Genomic DNA, 19,184 nt, shown 5'->3' on the forward strand with positions numbered 1-19,184 from the left:
CTTTGTGTTAAGAAATTCCCACAAGCCCCTACACCCAGGAACTACTGGACAGGTGAGTCCCAGAATGCACTGGAACAACCATGGCTGCAAGGGGTGGATAGGCCTGGTGAGAAACACAAGCACATATACTGTAACGATCATAATAGGACCCTCACATCCGAGCTCACAGCTAGTATGGGAAGCCTCCTTCTTACCCTAACCCATGATGCCTTTCTGTGTGGGCAGGACAGGGCCAGTTATAGGTGATAAGGATCACTGGGACTTAACAAATGTGGTACATTATTAGCAGGTGCAGATATATCCTCTTCTAGCCCCTTCTTCACAGCACTGTGGTTTGCTGCATCAATGACCATCTTATTTATAAAACAAATAAACAGATGCTTAAAAATAAAAGTGTTTCCAGTCTATACCTCTAGTCCTACATCTGCTACCAGGCTACACACTGCTCCAGCAATCTGACGGGCATTATGGGATCGGTATCCCACAATGCACTAGTGGTGAAACTGATCTCTCTGCAGAAGGCTAGCCCAAGGCTTAGGGCATAAGGAGGATGTACATGGTGCCTCAGCCGAGGGAGTGATGTGTATTGATGCCCACTTGCCAACAGCCCAGCTCATAGCATAGGCACACTTATCTGTGGCAGGGGCCTGCACTGGCACTGATCCCTGCTTTGAGACTGAGGTAGCGATTGAGTTGTAGGATAAAAGTCTAGCCATCTATGCAAAGCCAGAGAAGGACTGTGTGTTTCCTCCACGAACCACCCAGAGCCAGGGGATGGGGACACTGGCGCAGCTAGGACATAGGTCTTCCTATGGACTCTAGGAGAAGCTGCAGTGGGGCTGGCTGCTAGTAGAGACAGGATATTGGGCTAAATGAACCATGGGTCCAATCCAGTATGGCGACTCCTATGCTCTACAATGTGGCTCTGAACCTTTCCAGACTAGTGTACCACTTTCAGGAGTCTGATTTGTCTTTCCTACCCCAAGTTTCACCTCACTTAAAAAGCACTTGCTTACAAAATCAGGCATAAAAATACAAGCGTCCCCACACACCATTACTGACAAATTGCTGACTTTCTCATTTTTACCATGTAGTTATAAAATAAATCAATTGGAATATAAATACTGTGCTTACATTTCAGTGTATAGTAATAGAGCAGGATAAACAAGTCATTGTCTGTATGAAATTTTAGATTGCACTGACTTTGCTAGTGCTTTTAATGCATCCTGTTGTAAAACTAGGCAAATACCCAGATGAGCTGATGTACCCCTTGGAAGACCTGTGCGTCCCCCTGGGGGTTCACATACCCCTGATTGAGAACAACTGCTCTTCCAAATGTGGGCAGTAGACCCATGCAGTTCACAGACCAGGTGACCACCTCACCACCACTCCACCAGCCATCCCGCGGCCATGCACCCCGCAGCAGGGTTGTAGCATAGCTATACTCCATGGCACACAACATGGGCTCCCCTCTTTCCTGGCTTCTGTGCACAACTGAGTTCTGCTGCATTTCAGGCTATTTGCATAACCTTCTTCATCCGAGTCGCAGCAGAGAGAGGAACTGAAACTAAGGGAGTAATACAACTGCCCTGAGTGAGATACTGAGAGCAAGGAAGTGCCTCAAGCAGAACGGGGTCTGGGGTTGGGGCGGGGTCTGTTGATTCAGCAGCAGCTCACCTAAGCCCCCAGTCCCCAGCAATAAAGAATGGCTCAGCAGGAGCTCTATGATAACTGGCTGCGCCCTCCACCGTTGCCAGGGAAGAGACCGGTGAGACAAACAGGTAAAGACAAAGTGGGTGGAAACAGTGCGTCATCTTTAGCCAGGCTTAGAAGGGGCAGATGTGTGTTGCGTTGTGGTTGTGGGAAGTGTGCAGCCATGTGCATTGTGAGCTGTGTGCAAGGGGCATGTACCTACAGATGTGTGTGCTTTGTGTGTGTACGTAAATGTGTAAGCCCCATTTAATGTGGGTTATGTGGAGGGTGCATATGCAGTTGTATGTACTGTGCTTTGTGTACAGGGCTATGTGCATACACATGTGCTGTTGTGTGAGCGAGTTTTGTGTCTGCGTGTGTACATGGGTGTGTAGTACATCCATCTTTCTGTGTGCAGGGCCGTTTGCGTTGTGTGTGTATGTGCAGAGATGTGTGCCATTTGTATGGGAAGGGGAGATTGTGTGTTTAAGTATGTGGTCATTTTGGGGATGTGTGTGTGTGTGTGTCATAAAAGAGTACAAATATTTGTGCTCTTTGTGGTATATATTTGTTCAGAAGTGAGTGGGGTAAGATGGGATAAGGTCAGTCAACCATAAACCCAATACATCTCCCACTCAAATCTAGTGGTAGCTGGGGAACCACACTGTGGTTCTCACTTGTATCAGTTTAAATCTCTGTGGAAGAAAATGACTTGGGAACATAATTGAGAAACCATAACCGACTGTGGGCTGAATTCTGCTCCCACTCAAATGCAGGCAATGGGCTGATGGTGTTAGCAGGTCTAGTTCCTCTGGAGCTAATAGAATTGCAATCGCTTGCACCTGGGTGGATTTTAGTGTGGCTGGATGTGGCCAGATCCCAAGCTGACGTAAATTGTCATCACTCCATTGACTTCAGCTAAAGGACCCTGATTTATACCAACTGGGGATCTGGATCTTTGTCACTAAGGGCATGTCTACATCAGAGGATATTTTAATTTGAGGTTTACAAGCGTTTGGGAAGATTGCAGAACATCAACCTTTACAAAGTTTACTTGCCAGTTCACTGGAAGAAGTTATTAACTCGGGTCATAAACTCTATTGTAGACAAGACCGAAGGTAGGAATAATATTAAAATGTCACCCGAATCAGATATGTCATGTCCAAGACTCTAGGACAGATCTGAGAGGCCATTCAAACCCATACAGATGGTGGCTGTACTGTAAGATTGAACTGTGTTTTAACAATTTCTGGGAAGAGCATAACTGTAACCCCTGACCAGGCTGGATTCGTAACCGGGATGAGATTTAGGAGGCTCCCAACCACATCAGGGCGTACGACCTCCATGCCCAAGACAAAATGCTTCTGAAGAGCAAATTTGTTTCCCTTTTGGAATACACCAAGCATCAGGTATTTTCTAGGGCTGTTAAGTGATTAAAAAAATTAATCACGATTAATCATGTGATTGATTGCGCCGTTAAACAATAATAGAATACCACTTATTTAAATATTTGTGGATGTTTTCTATTTTTAAATATATGATTTCAGTTACAAAGAATACAAAGTGTAGAGTGCTCACTTTATTTTTATTACAAATATTTGCACTGTAAAAAACAAAAGAAATAGTATTTCTCAATTCACCTCATACAAGTACTGTAGTGCAGTCTCTTTATCATGAAAGTTGAATTTACAAATGAGGAATTATATACAAAAAAATAACTGCATTCAAAAATAAAACAATGTAAAACTTTAGAGCCTAGAAGTCCACTCAGTCCTACGCCAGTCAATCACTCAGACAAACAAGTTTGGTTTCAATTTGCAGGAGATAATGCTGCCCGCTTTTGTTTACAATGTCACATGAAAGTGAGAACAGGCATTCACATAGCACTGTTGTAGCAGGCATTGCAAGATACTTACATGCCAGATGTACTAAAGATTCATATGTCCCTTCATCTTCAATGACCATTCCATAGGACATATGTCCATGCTGATGAAGGGTTCTGCTTGGTAATGATCCAAAGCAGAGTGGACCAATGCATGTTCATTTTCATCATCTGAGTCGGATGCCACTAGTAGAAGGTTGATTTTCTTTTTTGGTGGTTCAGGTTCTGTAGTTTCCACATCTCAGTGTTGCTCTTTTAAGACTTCTGAAAGCATGCTCCACACCTTGTCTCTCTCAGATTTTGGACAGCACTTTGGATTCTTAAATCCTGGGTCGAGTGCTATAGTATTTTTAGAAATCTCACATTGGTACCTTCTCTGTGTTTTGTCAAATCTGCTGTGAAAGTGTGAAAAAGAACATGTGCTGGGTCATCGTCTGAGACTGCTATAATATGAATATATGGCAGAATGCGGGTAAAACAGAACAGGAGACATACAATTCTCCTCCAACGAGTTCAGTCACAAATCTAATTAAAGCATTATTTTTTTAATGAGCATCATCAGCATGGAAGCATGTCCTCTGGAATGGTGGCCTGAAGCATCAAGGGACATACGAATGTTTAGCATATCTGGCATGTAATGCAATGCTGGCTACAAAAGTGCCATGCGAACTTGTGTTCTCACTTTCAGGTTACATTGTAAATAAGAAGCAGGTAGAAGTATATCCCATTAATGTAAATAAATTTGTTTGTCTTAACAATTGTCTGAACAAGAAAATATGACTGAGTGGACTTGTAGGCACTAAAGTTTTATATTGTTCTGTTTTTAGTGCAGTTATGTAACAAAAAGTACATATGAATTTATACTTTCACAATAAAGAGATTGCATTACAGCACTTGTGTGAGGTGCATTGAAAAATAGTATTTCTTTTGTTTACCATTTTACAGTGTAAATATTTGTAATAAAATAATAATATAAAGTGAGCACTGTACACTTTCTATTCTGTGTTGTAACAGAAATTAATGTATTTGAAAATGTAGGAAAACATCCAAAATATTTATGACATTTCAATTGATATTTTATTGTTTAATAGTGCAATTAATCATGATTAATTTTTTGAGTTAATCACATGAGTTAACTGCGATTAATTGACAGCCCTAGTATTTTCAGAGGGCAGTTATCATGGAAACCTTCCTGCTACACAGCCTTCAGTCCACCCACCTCCACAGGAGATAGCACTAGCTTAATTCCGTGCTTTGCCACCATTGGATAAATAGGGCCAGATCCCCAGCTAGTGTTATTCTAGACTTGTCTGCCCTAGAAATGTTTGTTGCTTTAACTATATACTGGTATTGCTAAAGTGGAAAACCCCGGTTGCATGAATGCAATTATACCAGCATAAAAGTCTTTATCCTGGCATAGCTTCTTCTGATACAGGAAGAGGAATGAGTTATATTGGTATAAGGCACCTTCCAACCAGTATAAATGCATCTACACTGAAGCTTATCGCAAAATTTGGGTTAAAAAAAAAAATCACGCCCTCAACTGACAGTTATACTGGTGACAGGTTTCAGAGCGGGAGCCGTGTTAGTCTGTATCAGCAAAAACAACGAGGAGTCCTTGTGGCACCTTAGAGACTAACTCATTTATTTAGGCATAAGCTTTCATAGGCTAAAACCCACTTCATCAGATGCATGGAGTGGAAAATACAGTAGCAGGTACATATACATATAGTACATGAAAAGATGGGAGTTGCCTTACCAAGTAGGGGGTCAGTGGTATTGAGACAAATCAATTAACAGTAGAATACCAACGGAGGGAAAATCACTTTTGAAGTATAATGAAGGTGGCCCATTTCAAGCTGTTGACAAGAAGGTGTGAGTAACAGTAGGGGAAAATTAGTATGGGGAAATTAGTTTCTGTAATGACCCATCCACTCCCAGTCTTTATGCAGGCCTAATTTGATGGTGTCCAATTTGCAAATTAATTCCAGTTCTGCAGTTTCTCACTGGAGTCTGTTTTTGAAATTTTTTTGTTGAAGAATTACCACTTTAAGTCTGTTATTGAGTAACCAGGGAAACTGAAGTGTTCTCCTACTGGTTTTTGAATGTTATAATTCCTGATGTCAGATTTGTGTCCATTTATTCTTTTTCATAGAGACTGTCCGGTTTGCCAATGTACATGGCAGAGGGGCATTGCTGGCACATGATGGCATATATCACATTGGTAGATATGCAGGTGAATAAGTCCCTGATGGTGTGGCTGATGTGGTTAGGTCCTATGATGGTGTCCCTTGAATAGATATGTGGACAGAGGTGGCACCAAGGTTTGTTGCAGGGTTTGGTTCCTGGGTTAGTGTTTTTGTTGTGTGGTATGTAGTTGCTGGTGAGTATTTGCTTCAGGTTGTGGGGGCTGTCTGTAAACAAGGACCGGCCTGTCTCCCAAGGTCTGTGAGAGTGTGGGATCGTCCTTCAGGATAGGTTGTAGATCCTTGAAGATGTGCTGGAGAGGTTTTAGTGTGGGGTGGTAGGTGACGGCTAGTGGCATTCTGTTACTTTCTTTGTTGGGCCTGTCCTATAGTAGGTGACTTCTGGGCAGGACCAGCGCCAGGGTTTCTCACGCCCTAGGCGCACGGCCATTTCGCCGCCCCGCGAAACGCTCCCGCGGCTCCGGTGGAGCTGCCGCAGCCATTTCTGCAGAAGGTCCGTTGGTCCGCGGCTCCGGTGGAGCTGCCACAGCCTTGCCTGCAGGAGGTCCACCGGAGCCGCGCAGGACCAGCTGACCGTCTGTAGGCATGCCTGTGGCAGCTCCACCAGAGCCGCAGACCAACAGACCCTCCACAGACATGACTGCGGCAGGTCCACCGGAGCCGCCTGCAGCCCCCTCCGGCAAAATGCCGCCCCCTAATAATGCTGGCGCCCTAGGCGATTGCCTAAGCCACCTAAATGCAAGCGCTGGCCCTGCTTCTGGGTACCCTTCTGGCTCTGTCAGTCTGTTTCTTCATTTCACCAGGTGGGTAGTGTAGTCTTAAGAATGCTTGATAGAGATCCTGTACTGATGTAACTCTTCTAGTGTAGACCAGCTCTTGGTGTTGCTCTCTTGGAGTCAATGAGCCAGACTCCAGCTGAAGAAAATCAGCTGTAGTTCCACTGAAGTAAATGCTGATTTACACCTGCTGAGAATCTGGCCCATAAATTGTAACAGACTTTTTCTTTGATGAGTTTCACCTCTTTTTTTTCCCCCCTGTTGGTGAACGGTCTCAATTTCTGTCCTAATTAGGTGTTATCAAAAATGGTTTGCTGAGCAATTCCTCAGTTTGTAAGACCATTTGCCATATTTTGAAATCCAAGGACACATGGCACCACTTCCTTTCCCTGACTGGATAACTGTATCTCCATGGATCAATTTCTAGTAGCAAAGGTTCACACTTACAGGTTCAAAGCTCTCTTACCAATGCTGCTTTAGTTTGATGTTGCCGAAGAGCAGCTGCAGTGAAGATGATTTGGTTTCACCAGTTTGTGGGCTGCCTCTCAGATTGTGGTGTCAGCATCAGATCTGCAGTCGTATCCTGTAGATAATTCTCACTTTCTCCAAACAAATACCTTGTTTGCAGGGATCTACTTATTAGCAGGGGGACCAGCACATGGAAGTCACTTCAGATCTGGTGAGTCCATATTGTTTCCTCCTCATGTTCCTTGGATCAGGCTTTCTGCATCTGGGCCAGAGCAGAGTCCTGGGCAATAGCATGGTGCAAAGCAATCCTCGATGAGATGCCAGTGTAGAGATGACTCTTCTCCCAGCTCTGCTGGTGATTTACATGCGACCTTGGACCTCTTCTGTCTTTGTGCCTTGGTTTCCTCATCTGTGAAATGGGTGTAAACTTCAAACCCACCTTCAGACAGGTGCTTTGAGATATGTGTATAAAGGGACTGATTCTCCTGTCCCACACACCAGTTTTATTGTTTGTATTACGATAGCACCTCAAAGCCCCACCTGCAATCAGGGCTCCACTGTGCTGGGTGTTACACAGTCACATCATCAGAGATAGTTTGTGCCCTGAAGAGTTGACAGTCTAAATTTACAAGACAGGCAAATGTGACGGGACAGCAGCAGGAAGTGATTTGCTCAAGGTCAGATGGTGGGTCAGTAGCAGCGCAACAAAGAGCACCCAGGCTCCTGAGTCTTGGACTAGTGTCCTATCCACGAGGCCACAGTGGCTTTTGGCTTTGCTCCGTAAACCAAACCTACTGGACCAGTCAACATCTCCTAACTTCAGCAGTTTCTACAGATTTTCTCCATTATAAGGAAGAAGAGAATGAGGTTCCAAAAGAAATGAATAATATAATCATCATCCTTCTAGTAGTGAAGAGGGCAGTTGGTGAAATCTCACTGCAGATGTTCTGTAATTCCAAAGCTACTAAGAGCTCCATGCCAGGATGTGGAATCCCCTATGAATGTTCTCAGATGCAAATGATTTGTTCTAATCTAAGCATATTAGCTCATTGGACCAGATCCTCAGTTGATGTAACTTGAAGCTATGCCCATTTATACTGTTTTAGGATTTGGCCCAGATTACTGCACTGGGATTAATTCTTCTTATCTGTTTAGACTCACCTGATAGTTTTTCCAACGAGGAGGATTATGACGATGTGTCCCTGTTCGAGATGGGAGATCAGATGCAAAAAAGGCTACCAGCTTATAAAGACAATACAGAAATAGCAAGCCAGAGAAGCAAGGAAGGCACAGGTAGGACCTACATCTTCTTCTCCTGTTCGCTCCCTGGCCTGAACTTATCCCTGGTGAAGTCAGTAGGGATTCACCAGAGAGGAGTTGGGGCCCACGACTGCATGTGGAGTTACACTCCCAGCAGCAGCACCAGGGCCGCCCAGAGGGGGGCAAGTGGGGCAATTTGCCACAGGCCCCGGGCTTCACAGGGGGCCCCATGAGAGTTTTTTGGGGCCCCTGGAGCAGGGTCCTTCACTCACTCCAGGGGCCCCAGAAGACTCTCGCTGGGCCCAGACCCCAGGAGCTTCTTCTGCTCCGGGTCTTCGGTGGCAGGGGGTTCTTCCGCTCCGGGACCTGCCACCGAAGTGCCCCAAAGACCCACGGTGGGGGGTCCTTCTGCCCCAGGACCCGCCGCTGAAGTGCTGGGTCTTCGATGGCAATTTGGCGGCGGACTCCCCCACCGCCGAAGACCCCAGGCCCCCTGAATCCTCTGAGTGGCCCTGAGCAGCACGGCCTGGAGAAGCCTGCATATTTGATTGTGGGTGAATTGATACTTCCTCCAATGTCTGTACTTTCCTTCCTGTTTGCAGGGGTTTACGTTCTAGCCGGGAAGCCAGCATCTTCAAGTCTCCCAAGGACAGGTTAGTTGGAGTTTCTGCAGTCTCCTGTCCCTTGGACTCTACTGCCTGTGTTGCTCTGGGTAGTTGGATTAATATGGGCTACGGAGCAGCCATCAGATGGGAATGACTTTTGATTGCTATAGACCTGAAATCAGTCAATCTGTCTTAAGATTTTATCCTGCCGCCCATATCTGACCACCTTCCATGTAAAGTTAATAGTATTAGCAGAGTCCCTAGTGGACTTCATGGAGTCTCTACCACTTCTCTCTTTTGATTTGGACTGGGACTGATGCCCTAGAGATTAAAGTCCTTGTATCCTTTTCCCCTGACACCCCACAGCCAACCCCATGCCTGGGGACAGATTGGAGCCAATGCCTTAGAGGTGAAAGGTCCTGTATTCCCTTCCCCAACCTCTGTCTTCTGATCTAACCATGAGACTTCACTCACCTCTCAGAGCTGGGGAGAGAACCTAGAAGTCCAGATGTCCAGCCCTAACCACCAGGCACCACTCTTCTCGCAGAAATGGGGAAAGAATTCAGGAGTCCTGAATTCTGGGCCACACCCAAATGTGACCACCAGGCCACACTGCTTCCCATTACTCATTTAAAAGAGTGAGCTATCATCATTGTTTTCAGGCAAGCCAACATGATTCTGAAAAGTTTAAATAACCACAAAGTCTTCCTTTAACATTAAGAGCCTGGGTGAAACCCTGTCTTGGGGTAAACGATTCCAGGATCCTTCCTGCTAGGAAATGCTGAAAGTACAGGGAGGTACTAACTGGTGCTGCTCTCCACAGCTAACCCCATTCCTGACTCCAATCAAGGAATAGGCTACAGACCAAAGTCCATTGTGATACTGTATGTCCTGATGGGGATTTGTTTTGCGATGTGGGCAGTTCTCCTCTCACTGGCAGTGGTGAAATGTAAGTCTCAGCACAAGTTAGTATGGACACCTACAGGGAGGGGTGGGGGGGTGAGGGAGGAGCTTACTGATGTTATTCGCTTCTCTGAATTAATATATTTGTGCTAGGACAGGCATGCCACAGGGGCAGAAGTGGGGAGAGAACATCTCAGATAAGCAATTAACAGAAAAAAATCCATTTCTCTCGCCCACTCTCTCTCTCTCTCTCTCACACACACACACACACACAGATTTCAGTTACACTGGTGCCAAAACACCATCAACACACACTATTTCACAGTGGCGCCAAAGCATCCCCAACACACACTGATCTACTATGCTAGTGCCAAAGCATGCATACACACACACACTGATTTCAGTGCCACTCGTGCCAAAGAACCCCCAGTATACACACTAATCTCAGTAACACTGGTGCAACAGCACTATACTCAGTGTCTCGGATCTGTTACACTAGCGTAAATCCAGAGTAACTCCAACAAAGTCACAATGCCGTAAACCTCATTTTATGCTGTCCTGAGCCCTCTCCTGACTGGTATTACTTTACACCCACCTGGCACTGGTGCAAATGGCTGCACAAGGTTCAGGCAACAGGGGCTCAAGTTCTACCCATGCTAGCAACACTGTTTTACCACTGAATGTTAAATGGGCTTGTGCTATTATTGAACATGGAGGATGGGGGTGGGGGAGTGCCTCGAGGAACTCCAGACAAATCCCTGCTTCAGTGATTCACCTATCAGGTCCTCTCCAAGAGAAAAGTTAGTGCCATATCCTCCTTCCCCCCCCTCCTCCCCCCGCAAATGTTCTTATAATGATTTATTATTATTATTTGTATAGTAATAATAATTACTCCTAGAGAACCAGACCAAGATCAGGGCCCCATTGTGCAAGGCATTGTACAGGAATATAGAGGAAGGCAGTCCTTGCCCTTTCAATCTAAATGGATGAGGGTACAGGTACAAAGTAAAAAAAAAACAGAACATATGACAGTGGTCTCAGACCAGGATCAGTTGACTTGGGCTTGTGGGGCTAAAAATGGCAGTGCAGATGTTCGGGCTCGGGCTGGAGCTGGGCTCCAGGACCCTCCCTTGTTTCAGCGGCCAGGGTCCAGGCTGAGCCTGAATGTCTACATTGCTAGTTTTAGGCATGCAGCGTGAGACCCGTGAGCCTAGCCAGTTGACCTGGGCTCTGAGACTGGCTACCACAGGTCTATTTTCTTTTTCTGTGTAGACATATGCTAAGGAAGACAAAGAGTGGGAGGGACTCCTGTCAATGCAGTTGAGTCCCATACCAGCAATCCCACACTTAGGGATCAGATACTGCTCTTCGTTACAGTGGTGTAAATCTGGAGTAACTCCACGGGGTCAGGTACTCAGCTGTGTAAATCAACATAGCCCCACTGACTTAAAGGCGTAAGCCGATCTCATTATTGGGTGGTAGGAGGAAACTTCCCTTGGAGTCAGGTTATCACCAGTGCACCTTCCCCAAAGCAGCGGGTGGAGGCGGTTGTTGGAGACAGGATACTAGGCTAGATGAGATTCCTGATATGTTCCAGTGTGGTCATTTCTAGCTAGCTGAGGAGCTGGCCTATTTATGTTAGCATGAATGGAAAAAGCCATATTCTTTTGTTTCCTTTTTAGACTTGGAGATATCAGAGGAGTTAAAAGTTTTAAACTATAACCACTCGGAGAGGCTAATGAACGGTAGGTTCTGGGACTCTAGCTAAAGCGTCGTAGGTACTTCTGGTTAAAAGTGGAAAGTGTTGGGTTTGAATTAGGGGTGGGTGGGTCAATTTGGCTAATTCTTTCAGGAATCCTTGGCCCATCTCTAGCACCACCCACTGAAGCATCTCAAAGCTTTTTGTAAATAATGAAAAAAGCTAAACAAACCACCCACTAAATCTGATTCTCCTTTCATTTATATCAAGAAAAGAATTATTGACTTCAATAGAGTTACTTCTGATTTACACCAGAATTACACCTTTGGACCTGATTCAGCTCTCACATCAATTTATATTAGTGTAGCACCACCGACGCCAATGGAAGTAGTGCAGGTGCCCACTGGTTTAAGTGAGATCAGGATCAGACCCACTGAGCTTAATGGAGTTACTCCTGATTTACACTGGATAGTATGAGAGGAGAATCAGATGGAGAAAGTGAAGCTGCAAGAGGCAATGGATTTGGTCAAGGTCACACAAAGAGACTGGGCACTTAGAAGATCCTCATCTGATGTAAATCAATAAATGACAATTGACAACAATTGAGGCTTATTGTTATCGCTTATCTGTATTGTGGTGCCACCTCATGGCCCCATCCCTGCTGTGCCAGGTGCTGTGCAAACATATAAAAAGATCACGGTCCCTGCCCCAAACAGCTTACACTCAAAGTCAAGAAACATCAGATGAAAACAACAAATAAATGGTAGCAGCACACAATCACAATGAAGGAATTAAGGATCTGGCCTGTCACGAGGAAGTCTGCCACTCATGGAGCTAAAACTGAATTTCAGTTATTACTTGCATTACACCAAAGTCAGGGGTCCATTTGCTAGGCACTGTACAGGCACATGAAGAAAAGGAGCCCTTGCCTGCACAATCTAATGACAGAGCGAAAAGAGACTTACCGAGACTAACAGACAGAGGTGGGAATAGAACTGAGATCCTAGCTCAGAGCCTCATCTGCTAGACTATGCTGCCTACTGCCTCTTGCTTCAACTGATGCTTTGCGCTTTTCAGTGGTGCAGGACCTGGCTGATGCACGAATAGAGCGAAAGAGAATCCTGGGCGACATGAAAAAGAGCTATAAAGAATTGTCAGATTTCACAGGTACGTCAGGTATATTTTCATCACTGGTATTTTCTCATGGTCTGTTCGTGGTACCAGTGGAAACTATGTTGATTGTAATCAATTTTACCCCAAGAAGCATCAAAAGGGGCTGGTGAATGAAAGTCAGTTTCTGCTCTTGTATAAATCCAGAGTAACTCAGAAGACTATTGAGTCACTTTGAGTTTATGGCAGTGTGAATAAGAGCAAGATTTGGAGAAAGAAGGATTCTAAGCCAGGCAGAATCCAAATAAAAAAGGATTTACAGGTCAAAATAGCTCATGGAATCAAATTGGAAGAGGGTGAAATTGCTGGAAAACATGTGACACACTGCCAGTGAGCCACCTCACTAAATAACCAAAAAGCTGCTTTCTGCATAAGCCAGAGTTTCCAGTGGTAAAGCAGGACTGTCCTGAATTCTGCCTTACAGCATCCATCTGCAATGTTCTCCCAGAGCCTATAAAATGTGCAGCCGGCTGGAAGAAGTTTGAGAAAGCATGCTATTACTTTTCAAATACAACTAAAGACTGGATGGGTGCAAAGCAGTTCTGTACTGATCAAAACTCTTACCTGGTTATTGTTAACAATGACAACGAACAGGTAAGCTATCCCCTCTGTTTGCTTTAGTATGCCATTCAGAATGGACAGAGTGAGGCATAAAGATCCTGCTTTCAGCTCCATCCATTTCAATTCAGAGTAACTCCAGTAAATTCAGAGGTATTTCACAAGTTTGCACTGCCTCATCTTCCTCTCTGGCTGATAGTGGCTGCAATTAAGTTACACTGATGAGAAAAGAGAATCAAGCTTGGGGTGGGAGTTTGTGACTTTTGTCACAAATGTGATTTGAGATTTGACCAGATCCTGAGATTTGTAAATCATCATAGCTCTACTGAAGGCGATGGAGCTCTGCCAATTTAAATCAGCTGAGGATCTGGCCCTTTTGACTTCAGTAGAACTACACCAGCTGAGGATGTAGCCCTGAAAGCCCACCTATGCTTCTTTTAGAGCACTGGGGAGGAGGCTATGGTGGGAGGGCGTTTCTCAGAGACGTACACCCTGCCCGACTGGGAACTCCCAAACTAATCTCCCCTATGGCAATGAAAAAACATTCAGAAGGCCGTGACTTTTGATCGCTAGACAGCTGGCTGACTTACAAGTGAAAGGCTGTTGAGATACCATGCCGATGGGTGCATTAGAATTGTACAGACTGACCCCTCCGTTTCACCTTGCCAGTCCCCAGAGCCATCATTCTGACCTTTTTCATATTAAATTCTTTTCCATTCTAGGCTTTTTTGAAAGACTGTAATAAACTGAAAAGGACATACTGGCTGGGACTGAGCGATGCGGTGGAGGAAAGGAAGTGGCAGTGGGTAGACAATAGCCCATATTCTGTCAGGTAAGCCCCTTCTCATGCAAATCCCTTAATCAGAAAATTAGACCCAATACTCGGGAGTTTTGAAGCCATGGATATATCTATTTTGTCTATTATCTCATGAAAGGGGAATGAGCAGGATAGGCTCAGACCAGACACTGACCCTGGGAAGCAGGGGTGCAGAACTGGGGCTGGAATCTTAGTATGGGAGGACTCTTTTACATGAATTTAGTCCCAATAAAAAGTACCCTGGAGACTGAAGTCCTTTGTTTATCTGCAGAGAAGGTACAGCCCATGCAGCAGCGGAGAAAGCCCCACTTCTGCCCTAGCTTTTCCTTGCCAATATGCCTCACCTCTGCCCTGGAGGGACTCCTCTGGTGTGAGAGGGGAGTTCAGTTTCCATAGCGTATTTCATCCTTGGCCTCTCTGCCCTGATGGCCAACATATTTTTGTGAGTGAGTTTCTCATAACATCCTTCCCGTCCCAGTGTTGGTGCCCAGGGCAGAAACCAGTCTCTTCCATACTTATGGTGTTGAGATAGCCTATTCTGCCCTCCTTGCTGAGGGTTCTTAAGGTTTTTCTTGGGTGTCCTTGATTCCTCACACCAGTCAGTTTCTACCTGGCTGCTTCATGTGGGAATCTGTGTTGGCATCCAGAGTACAAGCCCCACATATGTCCAGCATTCCTTCTGATTCTGATGGAAATGAGTTGTTAGTTGTTGATTTCTCAGATATCTTCATTGTGATGAAGTTTTTTTCAATCAACTCTCAGAATCTTTCGTGAGCACTAAATTTCCAAAGTTGTCTAATTTTCTGTCTAAGATTTTAATAAATCTCCAGGTCTTGCAGCAGTATGTTAGCACCGAGATTAAATTTCAATTGAAAATTCTCAGGTTTTGTTTTAGTACTATATCTCTTTGATTTCTATATGTTGCTGAGTTTAGTAAGTGCTGTGGATGGCTTTACTATCCTTGATGTCACTTCCTTCTTGAGGCCTCTGTTGGCTAACTTTCTTGACATTTTTGCATTCTACTGTGATGTTACTGATTGACATGTGGGTTTCAAGGTTGTTTGTTTTAGCATAATTAATTCTGAACCCCACATGGCGTGCTATTTTTGCCACATTTTCTGTCTTTGTTTTTAACTTTCTGGGGGTATTGCTCAGTAACATAATATAATCAGCAAAGTGTAGGTCTTCTCGGCATTTTGCCATCTACCCATGCTATATCAGTGTTTGTGTTGCTAATACACTTCTTTTTTCATTATCCTGTTTATTGAAGTGACAAACAATGGTGAAGATAAAATTCAACCCTATTTGATGTGGTCCACACTGAACCAGTCTGTGGTCTGGCTGTTCACCCTTACAGAGCACTTTGCATCTTTATACATGGCTTTGATGTTGCTTATGACTTTAACTGGGATTTTGTAGGATTGAAGAATGTTTCACAATGTATGTCTGTGCAGGCAGACAAATGCCTTTTGAAAACAGAAAAAAAAAAGTCAATAAAATTGATGAAGAATGGAGTTTGCTATAAAGGTTCTTAGTGTGAATATCTGATCTACACAGGATCTTTTGGGCCTGAATCCAACTGGTTCTTCTCTAAGCTTTGTATCCACTGCCTCTTTCATTCTGTGTAGCATCACACTGCAGAAGGCTTTCCCTACAACAGAGTAATGTAACTCCCCTCCAGGTGTTACAGTCAGGAAGATCACACTCTTTTGGGGTACTCCGACAATGATTCCATGATTCCACTGGTCAAAAGGAAACCCCCTTTTTCCCAAATATCATTGAACATCTGTCAATTTTGGTAGTATCAAATACTTTCAGGATTTCTGCTACAATTTGGCCATCTGCCACCACTCTTACTTTTCATATTTTTGACTGCAGCCTGTACTTCTGACATCTTTACTGGATTGTTGTTAATGTGAAGTTGATCAGCTTCCCTTGTTTCATCAAACATGGGAAGCCAAAATGGGACTGGGTCTACTGACAACTTCTTTGAAATGTTCTGCTCATCTGTTTTATTGGTTCTACTTCAGTTGTAAGCCTTTTTCTGTCTTTGCTTTTTATTGGCCCATGTCTGGTTTTGAAATTTTCACACAGGTTTTTAGTCACTTGGTAAACAGCTCTGTGGTTTCCTAACATAGCAGCAACAACAGCAACTTCAACTTCAGCTGCTAGGTCTTCAACATATCCGTCCTTGTGTTGCGTCTCACTGCTTTTTCTGCTTTCTTATGCTCCTCTTTTGGCTTTTGCCAATAGTTTATTGGTCTTAGCATTCAGTTCTTTCCTTGATGACATACCGCATCTCTTGGCTTATCCAATTCTTGCTCTGTCTATGTTAATATCCAACTGTGACTGCTGCAGCTTGAATCATATGGTTTCTGAGCACTGCCCAGTTTTCTTCACGTCCAGTCTGTGTCTCACCTCTCTATGCCTCTGTCAGTGCCTCAAGCCTGTTTCTTAATTCAAATTGGAATTTCTCACACTACACTTTTGCTTTCGGTTTTATACTGTTGATTTTCCTTTCCGGCTTTCTGCTTAGCATTGATTGTTCTCAATTTTAATTTCAGTTTAGCAATGCAAAGATTGTGGTCACCACTAACCTTTGCTGCTCGATATGTCCTTACATCTTAGATGGATTACTTGGATCTTGAGCTAGTGTGGATGTGAACAATCTGACTTTTCATTTTGCCATCTGATAAAATCCAGGCTTCTGTGTGTATTCCTTTGTTAGGGAATAGGGTACTTGCAAGAACCAGGTCAGTGACCAAGCACAATTCAGTGAGTATCTCATCATTTTGGCTGATGGTTCCCAACCCATGCTTCCCCATTGCTCTTTCCATTCCTGAGTTGTCACATCCTATTTTACCATTAAAGTTGCCCATCACAAGGAGTAAGTCATGTATAGGTATTCAGTCGATCACACTTTGGAGACAATTGTAGAATTCATCTTTATCCTCAGCACTATGTTCCTTTGTTGGCACTGTATGATGGACATTTTTCGGAATCTGGTTTGGAATCTGGCACATATGATGTTTTGGTTAATCAGTTCCCAGCCAGTGAGTGATTTTTCAGCAGAATCTGTCAAAATGAGAGCTACTCCCCCGTGTGTTTGTTGTCACTACAACCTGAGTAAATGAGATGTTCCTTCTCTGGCTTGAAATGCTTCTTATCCGCACCTATCAACCTGCTTTCACTGATGCTCAAGATTTCAAGTCTATTGTTGTCCCTCTATATCATGATCTGCAAGATCTTTGATGTTTGAAACATTGTTCTCACATTTCAATGACCACTCTGCAGGCCAGCATCAAACTTCTGGGGGGTTCTGGCTTCCACCAGGAGCCTTCTTGCAGTATGAGGGGGAAGCAGTGTTCATTTCTACTGAAAACGTTGAGATATTTTTACTAGGCTAGGCGCAGTTGCCAACTTTCATATGGTAAATAAGCAACCCGACTTTCACAATAATCAGATTAATCCCATTTCAAAACAAGGCCAAAACAAGTCAATCTCTAAGAACTAGGCTGTCAAACAATCATAGACTCATAGACTCATAGACTCATAGGTCAGAAGGGACCAATGTGATCATCTAGTCTGACCTCCTGCACAAGGCAGGCCACAAAACCCTACCCATACACATTTATAACAACCCCGAACCCATGATGACCCGCTGAGTTATTGAAATGTCAAATTGAGATTTGTAAAGACCTTCAAGCTGCAGGGAATCACCAGCAAGCGACCCCTGCCCACGCTTCAGAGAAGGCGAAAAACCGTCAGGCCCTCTGCCAATTCCGCCCTGAGGAAAAGTTCCTTTCCCGACCCCAAATGGCAATCAGCTAACCCTCGGTGAGCATTGTGTCAAGACTTTCACCAGCCAGCACCCAGGAAAAATTTCTCGTGCAGTTAACTCAGTTCCCATCCCATCCAACTCCCCTCACAGACCCTATTCGAGCAGACCCTTATCTTGCCCGATCAAATCCAAATCCAAGTTGACAAATTAACTATCCATCATAACATCCCCTCCATATATACTTAATCAGCTTAGTCTTAAAGCCCGACTAAGTCTCTTTTGCCCCCACATACTGTCCCGCGGGAAAGCGCTGTTCCAAACCTTCACTCCCCTACCATAGGTAGAAACTTCGGTCTGAATTTTCAAGTCTAAACTTCCTATATCCAGTTTGTACCCATTTGTCCTCTGCCTACATTAGCTACTAGAACTTAAATGAATCCTCTCCTCATCCTAACGTTATCCCCCTGATATATTTAATATAGAAGCAGCATATCCCCCGGAAGCCCTTCTTTTGGGCCAGCAAACAAGCCAAGCTCTTTGAGGTTCTCCTTTCGATAAGGCAGATTTTTCCATTCCTCGGATCATCTAGGTTAGCCCGTCTCTGAACCCTGTTCCAGTTTGAATTGCATCCTTCTTAACTGGCGACGACCCAGAAACCCTGCACACCCAATATCTCCAGGTGAGGTCTCACAGGCGGGGCCGCTATTAAACGCTACTAACACCTCCTTCTCCTTGCTGGAAAAATACCTCGCCCCCGATGCTGCATCCTAAAAACCGCGCATTTTGCTTTTTTAACAGCCATAATCACCATTTGGTCGCTCATGTCATCCGCTATCAACCAAACTTTACCCCAAGGTCGCTTTTCTCAGCTCCTCCGGTCGTTTCAGACTAGATGCGTTCCCCAACGTATATTCTGAAAATTCTTATTTATTAATCCCTAAGTGCCATGACCTTGCACTTTTCCTTATTATTATTTGCATCCTTATTACTATTACTCCAGTGTACAGGTGGTCCAGATCTCGCTGAATAGTAGTGTCCGGTCCTTCTCCTAGGTTGCAATACCCCCCCGACGCTTTCGTGTCATCCGCAAACGTTTAGTTAACCACCATTCCCGGTGCTGGGGCTCAACAAAGTCTGACTTCTCAGTCCTCTTGCTCACCTCATGCGTCCGCAAGTCTTAATATAGGTTAGTTAATTAAGATCGGTTTTTTCCCCAAAAACCGATCCTTGTAGGGAACTCTCGCTACAAGTAACATCCCATCCCAGGCCTTGACAGTTTTCACCCGTTGAGTGAATTACGAACCCGCTGGAGTCTATCCTCCTTGCTTCCATGAGATATGCCGAATGCATATTTCACATGCGACTT

General features: G+C 44.4%; 1 protein-coding gene across 3 annotated transcripts in view; it reads left to right on the forward strand.

Annotated features, from left to right (window-relative positions):
* The first annotated feature begins 1,591 nt into the window (after positions 1-1,591).
* The window catches only part of LOC116826550 (C-type lectin domain family 17, member A-like), a 34,939-nt gene continuing 17,346 nt past the window's right edge, over positions 1,592-19,184 (forward strand). Inside the window, exons 1-9 of one of the 3 annotated variants that reach the window (XM_032783350.2) lie at positions 1,602-1,781; positions 7,186-7,236; positions 8,181-8,318; positions 8,888-8,938; positions 9,714-9,839; positions 11,476-11,538; positions 12,570-12,659; positions 13,087-13,256; positions 13,943-14,052. In XM_032783350.2, coding sequence (XP_032639241.1) covers positions 1,706-1,781; positions 7,186-7,236; positions 8,181-8,318; positions 8,888-8,938; positions 9,714-9,839; positions 11,476-11,538; positions 12,570-12,659; positions 13,087-13,256; positions 13,943-14,052 — 875 coding nt within the window. In that variant the 5' untranslated portion in view covers positions 1,602-1,705. Of the gene's footprint in view, positions 1,782-7,185; positions 7,237-8,180; positions 8,319-8,887; positions 8,939-9,713; positions 9,840-11,475; positions 11,539-12,569; positions 12,660-13,086; positions 13,257-13,942; positions 14,053-19,184 lie in introns of all 3 variants that reach the window. The other 2 variants (XM_032783358.2, XM_032783365.2) reach the window with 2 other exon arrangements.

This window comes from Chelonoidis abingdonii, chromosome 26, assembly GCF_003597395.2.
Source record: "Chelonoidis abingdonii isolate Lonesome George chromosome 26, CheloAbing_2.0, whole genome shotgun sequence".
NCBI lineage: Eukaryota > Metazoa > Chordata > Testudines > Testudinidae > Chelonoidis > Chelonoidis abingdonii.